The sequence below is a fragment of the Mercenaria mercenaria genome, unplaced genomic scaffold (assembly GCF_021730395.1).
Source record: "Mercenaria mercenaria strain notata unplaced genomic scaffold, MADL_Memer_1 contig_1576, whole genome shotgun sequence".
In the NCBI taxonomy this organism is placed as follows: domain Eukaryota; kingdom Metazoa; phylum Mollusca; class Bivalvia; order Venerida; family Veneridae; genus Mercenaria; species Mercenaria mercenaria.
Window position 1 is genome coordinate 8,567 of NW_026459561.1, and position 9,283 is coordinate 17,849.

The 9,283-nt window shown below is 34.2% G+C and overlaps 1 protein-coding gene across 2 annotated transcripts; it reads right to left on the minus strand.

Moving 5' to 3' along the window:
* Positions 1-3,533: 3,533 nt before the first annotated feature.
* On the minus strand, positions 3,534-8,476 carry LOC128551706 (phospholipase A and acyltransferase 3-like). Of its 2 annotated transcripts, none has more exons than XM_053532622.1 (4): positions 8,166-8,476; positions 5,852-6,014; positions 4,732-4,852; positions 3,534-3,862 (listed from the first exon to the last, which is right to left on the minus strand). In XM_053532622.1, exons 1-4 carry the CDS (start codon positions 8,269-8,271, stop codon positions 3,704-3,706), a joined length of 549 nt encoding a protein of 182 aa, XP_053388597.1. In that variant the 5' UTR covers positions 8,272-8,476; the 3' UTR covers positions 3,534-3,703. The 2 variants fall into 2 exon arrangements, with proteins under 2 accessions (XP_053388597.1, XP_053388596.1); XM_053532621.1 differs by having other exon boundaries at positions 4,732-4,861; positions 8,166-8,471.
* Between the last annotated feature and the right edge of the window lie 807 nt (positions 8,477-9,283).

The following is a 9,283-nucleotide window of genomic DNA, read 5'->3' on the forward strand; positions in this document are numbered from 1 at the left end:
TACATAAAATGTTTTAAGAAAAATGATTCAGACAAGTTACATCAATTTTCCTCATCTTAATTGTATTTTGTAACAATATGTTAGCGTACTTGCACTTGCAAAGATGGGTACATCTTAAACTGAAATAATATCTGAATTTATTCATCACTGTCTCTATGACACAGCGACAGAGACTTTTTTATAGCCGAGATGGCAGATGAGAAGTAGATTTTGTATATTTATTATCCAAGCAAATAAGAGTTAAGTTAAATGCGTATAATAAGCATGCAAATATAAAGTGACTGCCAGAATCATAAGGCTGTGTCCGATTGTTCCTTTTTCCTGCTTATAAGTATGCGTTTGTGTGCTTGTGCGTCTGTGTGTCTTGGGCGGTACCCTACAGTGTTGGTGTGCTTGTGCGTATGTGTGTCTTGGGCGGTTCCCTACAGTGTTGTTATACCTTAATTGTTTGTTTATCTATGTAAGTTTGGTGTGTGTGTGTGTGTGTGTGTGTGTGTGTGTGTGTGTGTCTTTCGTACATGAGTGTCTGCGCTGCTGTGGTTTACTGATTACCGTGATTAAGGAACGTGGCATTCCATTTTGAATATTTATCCTTTTTCTACTTTCCCATTTAACCCACTCTCTCACCTCCTTTTCTGCCCCTTACCCCTTCCTCCCCATCTATGTATATTTTGCATAAAATTAAAATGTACTTGTTGGATTTTTGAAGCAACCCGTCTGTGATATTTTCCCGTTACAGCTTCTTTTTGTTGTCGGCCTACTTCGCGAATGCGTGGCTCTGAGTTTGTGGTGATCTGTGCTTTCGAGAAATCTACCCTTACCTTTTATCTTTTATGATACTGTGTAATTGATTTATTTTCCCCTGTTTTTTTTCCGCGAAAAGAAACGACGAAAAACTAAACCTGCTGGTCCCCCAACCCATTCGAGTTAGTTACCCCCTTTTGTGCACAAACAAAACGAGTAAAACTGACCAATTGGCCTTTTTTCCCTGGGGTTAATTTCTACCTACTTCTATTTTTAGGGTGGTTTTTCTTCTAGACTAGTATGCATGTATATTAATGTATTGTGTGTGTATGTGAGGGTGTGTATGTGGTGGGGTGGTGGGGGGGGGGGGGTAGAGTGGGGGAGGAGAACAAACTTGTCGGTTTCTTCTATTATCTATTATTCGTCTATTGTTCAGATATTAAAATACATATATACTAGAGGGAACAGATCCAACCAGTCAGTTTCTTTCCCCATAATATATTGTTCAGGTATGCAGACACATAGATACTAGGGGAAAAGAACCATTTAGACATTTTCTTCTCCTTCTCAATCTATCATTCAGGTATGTACTTGCGCAGATACTAGAGGGGTGGGAAAAAGTACTATCTAGTCATTTTCTTCTTCCTTTAACGTATATTAATCAGACATGTAGATGAATACCTTCCGCTGAGGGAGGGAATTACCAACTAGTCCATTTCCTTCACCTTTCGCAGCATCTATTATCAGGGAAATAGAAACATGGTAGAGGGAAAAAGAAGCGACTAATTAGTGTCTTCCTCATTCTTCTTTTATTCAGGCATGAATACCATCTTACAGACTAGAAGAAAAAAGAACCAACAAGTCAGTTTCCCACCTTCACCGTCTGTTAAAGTTCATATATAAAAGGAGTGGGGATAGAGCACCAACTGGTCAGTTTCTTTCCCCTTCACCGTATATCAGTTAAACATGAAGACGCATACACTCTAGGGGAGAAAGGAAACAATTAGTTAGTTTCTTCCCCTTCACCATCTATTAATCAGGTGCATACATACGTGAAAGAAAAGATGCCGAAGAGGGCAGAAACTGACAATTTGATTCTTTCCATTTACACCTGAATAATATAAGTGAAGTCTATTTAGTTCTTTTCCCCTACTACATACGTATCTACAAACCTGAATAATAAATGGTGAAAGTGGCAGAAACAGACCTATTGATTCTTTTACGCCGTAGTATGTATGTCTGAATAATAAACGGTGATTTGGGAAGAAACTGATCCTTGTTTGTAAGTATCTAAGTACTTGAGATAAAAATTTGGAGAGATAAAAATTTGGAAGGGGAAGAACCTGGCTATTTATAAACCCCGTCCCTCCTCAGTATACTTGAATAACAGACATTAAAGAGAAAGAAAATGTCAAGTAGTTTATTTTCTCCTCAAAATAATATGTATCTACATACTTCTATAATAGGTGGCAAAGAGGGAAAAACTGACCAGATGGTCCTCCCTCCGCCCTAGTATGAATGTATCTGCAGAACTGAATAACCGGAGTATTTATAGATGGTTAAGATTTAAGAAACTGACTAGTTACTTCTTTTCTCTCTAGTATATTTGGATCTGCATGTCTGAAAAATAGACGGTGCAGGGGAAGAATCTGACCTTTTTTCCTACCTAGTATGTATCGTTGTGTTAAACGTCCATGTAAATTAAATCATTTTTGATAATTTTAATATTGCATAAATAATAAAGTTCGTGATTTTCTGGAACAACCCTCGTACATACATGAATGAAAATAGACGGTGAAGGAGGAATAAACTGACTATTTGGTTATTTCCTCCATAGTATGTATGTATCTACATCTAACAGACCGTGAAGAGGGACGGGTAACTGACTGGTTGATTCTTTCTCCCTAGTATTTATTATCTACATATTTCGGTAATTATACATAATAAAGAACAAAATATCTGACAAGTTGGTATTCCCTTCTCAGTGATTTTCCTGTTAATAATTTGACCTTAGGTCAACATCCTCCATCGAACAGTATATATCATGAGATGTTAAAGTTAACAAAGTTTCATTTTGTGTACTAAAACAAAAGCGGGAACTAAACAGGCGGAAGAAACATCCAGCTGGTTTTGCTTTTCCTACAGGGATAGGACGTTGGGAGAGGAGAAGAAAAACTACTAGCGACATTTCCCCCCTCTGTATACACCGTCTATGGGTAAATACATACACAGGGGGAAACAGAAGAACGTTTTTTAATTTTTTCTCCCTTTTTGGGTATTAAAACTAAGAGGGATAAACTAACTGGGGTGATGAATAAACTGGGTATGTAGAACCAATTGGTTATTTGTTTTGTCTTTTGTGTACAAAACTAGGGATTGGTGTATCTTAGGGATAAAACTTAACGTTTTTTGTTGTTTGTTTGTTTTTATTGTTTTTGTTTTGGTTTCGTACAAAAACGTTGGAGAAAAAACTAATTGGAGGAGGAAACTAACTAGGAAGAGGGGGAGAACAAATACAGTCAGTTAGTTTATTCTCCCTTTTTGTGTATAAAAAAACTAAGGGAGAGAAAAAAACAAGGGGAAACCGTTTGCATTTTCCCCAGGAAAAACTAACTTCAGGAAAAACTGGGCAGTCACACCGGGACCGGATATCTAACATTATAAACCTAAATTCTGATGTCACATGTAAAGAAACTGTGAAAAATGTACTTAAATGGTTGTGTTGAATAACGCGTTTAAATTGACATATTGGTCAGTTAGCAAAATATTAGCTGAGATGTAGGTCAGTCTTTTTTGATAGTTTAAAATCAACTGTGTGTTTTATTGCAATCACATACGGAACAGAAAATATCATCTAAAATGTCACGTTTTTTTTTCATCAGTGTTAAGCGTGTCTCGAATACAGGGATAAGTCTTGTTAACTTAACTGATTCTAAATAAGAAATCATGTCTATGACAATTACTGGAACCGTACCAGGTCACCTGGATGAGTACTGAACATTTTATCTGCAACCCATTTCACTGGTGGTGCTAGGAATTCAGTCACGTCGCTTCTGTTCCATGCCCGTACTGGTGACGGTATTACACAATCTAGTGCTCGCTGTCCAACAGTTTTAACCTACAAAAGAAATATTTCTGTTGCAGACTTTAATAGGCTGTTGCATTGATTAGTAGGTATCGTATGGGTAATCACTTACGGTATGAACTTGACTTCAAAAAGTATGAGCAGGAGTTTGCAGCAGACATTCGGATAGATGAACAAGGTTGATACTATATCAGCGCTGTAAAAAAAATCAGTATGAATTGTTCGGGTCGGGTTTAAGAACGGATGAATGGATGTTAGTGTTAGTTGACTTTATGCAATGGGTACAACATTTCTGTAGTGTTTCAAAAATAGATTGAAATTGTTTTCATTGGTTGGTGAGAATGTCTCAGTAATAGCAATCTTACATAAAGGCCACGGTTCGATTCCAGCAATACTTTTTTGCAGAATTCCTATAATTATACTTATTTTTATTAGTTTATTATTTTCAAATGCATTAATAAGTTCTATTGATATAAAACATATACAAATATTGTAGGATATTTAGTTACTATTCAGTTGTTAAACTATACTTTGAATTTGCCAGAAAACGATATGGTTAAATCCCTTTTTATCATCAGACGGTCTGGGAGTTTAAAGCAAAGAACATTGTACATTTGTCAATACATGTAATATTCTCATTTTTGCATAATATTATCATCATATACACCGTTATATTTGATTGCTTTTACTGTCAATCGTATAATGCATGATTTCTGTATGATGCAATGTATGTTGACATTGAGTAACTGATAAGCCTCATTAGGCTTTGTATTAATCTGACTGCATTGTTCTATAAATTTGCACTGTATCTGTCTTTTGTACCTATCACTGTAATAAATAAGCAATATAAATATCCAATCCAGATAACATTTATAATTAGTGTAATTGAGTTCTTTTCAGACCTGTTTGCTTTTGGTCACGCCATATCTACATTCTGTAGCAAAATGTTCACAGTTGCTTGTAGCTATACTGTAGCCACTCTTCCCAAGTCTTTGATGCGCTCGTTTTACGATTTCATCTTTTCTGAAAGGTCTAAAATATAAATTCAACAAACAAACACCTGATTAAAGAAATATTTTTGTAATGCTAACGAACGCATGCTAAAACCAACAATAAGCAACTATTGCAACATGCCCTCTTTGTAACTCTTATTTCTGCACCAAAACCCGCATATTTTAATTGACTAGAATTTTATCTTAGATGTCAACCCAATTTTTGGTCACGAGATCATTTGATTAATCAACGGTGGATAACACAACTCGGTCAGTAATACTGGTATACATGCATTTGTATAGGATGAATGCTACTTCATCAATCGGAAAAGATTAAAGTAGACAAAATTTTAATCTAATTCGAAAATTGAATAAAAGCTTTTTAAATTAACCTACATACAAATGACAGCGGGGAATGCAAAGGTGTACTGATTAGTACCTTATGGGAGGGGGGCATTATCTTTTATGAAATTCATCGTGAATGAGCTTATAATTGGCCAAAACTAGTCTAGCCTACAAGTGTCCAGTAAGCTTTCTGCAGGAACAAAACAGATGCCATGTGACAATGCATTGTCCGGATGTTTTTATTAAACTGATAAAAGATAGATTGATTTCCACTGTATACCTAAAAGTGACAACGCCCCCTTTGTCAAATAGGAATGATTTAAACGAACCTTGTAGATGGCCACCCTAGGAACAAGTTTTTGAAATTATTTCAAAATCGGGCACAAAATTTCTAATTTATAACTGGAGTTTTAAATATTTAGTTTCCGTTGTCATCGTTACCACAGTTCTGCAGAGAATGGATTTCTTTTAATACATTTTCTAAAGGATCGTCCAAGGAATATTCCTGTGAAGTTTAGCTGACATTGGCAAAGTGATTTAGGAGGAGATGTCATTTGAATGAATTATTGACAGAAACAGGATGACAGAACAACTAGGCTCATATTTACAGATTCTCCATGTTAACTCTTTTTGGTGCGTGGCATTCCCTGTTTGATATTTTTCTTTGTTTCTATATTTCCCTTACCTTAGCTCATCATCAAATTCATTATTTCTGTAAGTATCAGAATTTCCAGCAACCTCTCTCAACTTGTCCTTCCTAACACTGAGACCTTTGTTCGTACCAGACTGGAAGTTAAATTTGCCCTCTGCATCTGGATTCGGTGAGTAATGTATAATATCACCATTACCTTAAAGAAGAAATTCAAAACTTTTTCAATCACTCTGATACCATCCTAAAGTCACGTTGGTATGCATGCGACTTACGTAGCACATTTTGCTGTGTCGTTCTGGTGCGCGTGCCCACGCTAGACAACACAATATTTTTGATGTTGTTGATCGTTAAGCTAAACATGAACAAAATGTTTTATAGTTGCGTACAATATTTCTCTGAGACACGTTGATAGACTCGTTTTCTTGCGCTTTTCTAGAATTGAATCAATATCTTATGATAAAATACATTGATAATGAAAGAGAAGCATAGCATGTCTTTAACGTCAACCAGGCATATTTCTGTTTGCGTTTCCGTTCCCTAATAGCTCACATTCCAAAAGGTCAGAGGGAATGCGTTTTAAATTGTGTCTTAAAGTTTGTAATACCAAGGACTACACTTTCCTTGCGATCTGAATAGATATCTTTAATCAGTAATTACTAAAACTCTACTTCTCACGATAATGGTAAAATTGAATTTAAAGGCCTCTGCGACTTTTCAATTTACATAAAGATATGACAGATTACCAAACTCATTACCTTGTTAAGATAATTGAACAAGATTTTTTTTTCTACAAAATACACTTACTCTTAATACTAGAAATAGATCTGCCAAACAGCAGGAAGCCATATTTAATTTCCACAGTCAGCGTTACGTTTCAAAAATCTAAGTGAGATATTAATTTTACTGCTTTTTTAAGTATAGCCATTTAATAAAACACTTCCTAAACTCTATATGATGATATCGGTGAATATCTGTGTTTTTGGACTAGGTCCATAAACTTCTATGTTCATCTCATCATCGTACAATAATATCATATTGAAAGACATAATTGATATTTTTCACAAAAGAAAATAGTATAAATTACACTTTTAGAGGTATGGACCTAACTGTAGCAACATTTTGCTGAAACGACTGAAAAAAATGAAATAGAAAAAGAAATGTTTAAATTAGTTTAGTTGCTCTGTTTGATTTTCCGAATAAAGTATGTGTCAATATTTTTGAAAACCAACTTTCACGAGTGGCTTTTGCCCCCTATGGTGTTCATTCGTTGAAAACTGTTATAATATTACACTCACTTAAATGTCCTCTAACTATGTCTTTTATTTATAGATTAAGAATTACACGTTAACGTTAAGTGTATATCTAAGAGGACAATTTATGGCATTTTATGGCATGTTTTTTGTTTACATTTTGACACGTGTAATATATATCAAAGCTGGAATGTTATATTTCTGAATGCATATCATAGTTGTCTCATAATCATTATATACTTTCAAATATGTTCTACATTTATTTAGTTATTGTATTGTACGACCAAACATTGTGGTTTGAGCTTCCATGGAACCTTAAAGACCGCATTCAGTCTTGCATAGACATGATATACACGATAGTTTACATTCTAAAAACCACAATAATGAATAAAGGCTTGACATAAAGAGTAAAGTGCTAGCAGTTTAATGTCAGGTTTGATCCTTTATTTTCCTAGAACATAGGCAAGTGATAGATTGAAACTCAGAAAAGATTGTTTAAACTACGAAAAAAAAAAAAGAAAGACAAAAACAAGGGGAAAATATTTTTTGTGTAAACTAGTGAAGCTATTTTAAAATCACTTTCAGATCATAAATTATATTACATATTTGTGTACAAATACAGATAATCATTTATACAGATTAACAATTAGATTCATGTGAAACAATGCATGTTTGGCAAAAAAACTACCCTGATAGCATTGTAACGAGTAGGGTATTTGATAAACTGGATGATTAAGTGCGACTGAAACAAATATTAACCACATATATTTTGAAAGAAGATATAAAAATAATTTCGGAGTCCAGTTTATGTATTTACTTTGATTTTCTGTTGACGGCCCATCATACTGTTCTCATAACGTTAAAATTACCACCTGTGAAAACATTGCACTTTGTGTTTGCTAGTTAAAGATATTTAGATTTTCGATGTAAATAGTAGTACTAAAAGACGCCGAATATCAAAAATATTCGTAACACTTAATTCTAGATTAATATTAATTTATCCACAGGCGTAAATAGCTGATTAACTTTTATGATCAACCAGCAATATGTAGTTTTACAAACATCCCTAAGTTTTAAGTGCTAAAATATCATCTTACCTACATATACCGCCCAATGGGAATATGTACCCATGGCTCTGTCAAACTCTATCAAATCTCCTTCATTTAAATCTTCTACTAATACAAAACTTTGTTTAGAAGCCATATCTTACAAATTTAAAATATACACCGGCGTTTATTGCAATGGAAATGATCTACTATGAACTCCAGTTGCATCGGGACAATTAATTCCGCTATATCTTTTGAAAACAAAAATCATTGCATTTCACAGTTAGTTTGAAAGCCACAAATTATGATATTTTTTTGTACACTAGTTGTAACATTTATACTAGATAAGATATTTCGAAAACTTTGATCTTAGTCAAGTACTAGGAATCAGTTATTAAGTGGAATGTTAAACTTCTTCCTTGTTATATAAATCAAATAATAACGTATAAAACAAGCTTTATTGATTTTCCGTTCAATACGTATCTGCTAGTGCACAATTGCGCACAATGAAGACCTGGTGTTATGAATAAATGTTTAGTTTAAAGAAATATATTCAATAAATTGTATTTCGTCAATTCACTGGTTGATTATTTAAACATAAAATACAAGATATTTGATAGACGAAAACGTCTGGAAGTCCTTAGTTTAACCATATTTACTAACTTTTAACATAAACAAGTACGAAAGGATTTAGAACGAAAGAAAACTTATCAAGTGGAGTGCTTATCTTGAACTCGAATCTAGTATTGAAAATGAATGTCTAAGACGCAGCCAATCCAAAATAGCAAACACTGCAATTTAAGCTCGGAGATACAAATGAAGATAATTATGTAAAGCACACATAGGCATTGTAAAACGTTCACGAGAGATACATGTGTGATTGTTTAAGTCATAATAGTGTGCAATAACAGGACAGACTCATGCAACCTGATATAGCACATACAGACGTCTTTCGAACTCGAAGCAGCTGACTGATATCAAGACTTCTCATAAACATAATATCTACAACCAAAACAAAATTTATTTAGTCATAGGTAACACTCATCAGTTTCACAAGTAGTATTCGTTGTTTAGGCACATTAGGTATTTTTATGCTCCTGACTACCGAAGGTAAGGTTAAACACAAATTGAGTAGATATTGACAAGTTAATGAAAATTGTAAAGGGAAT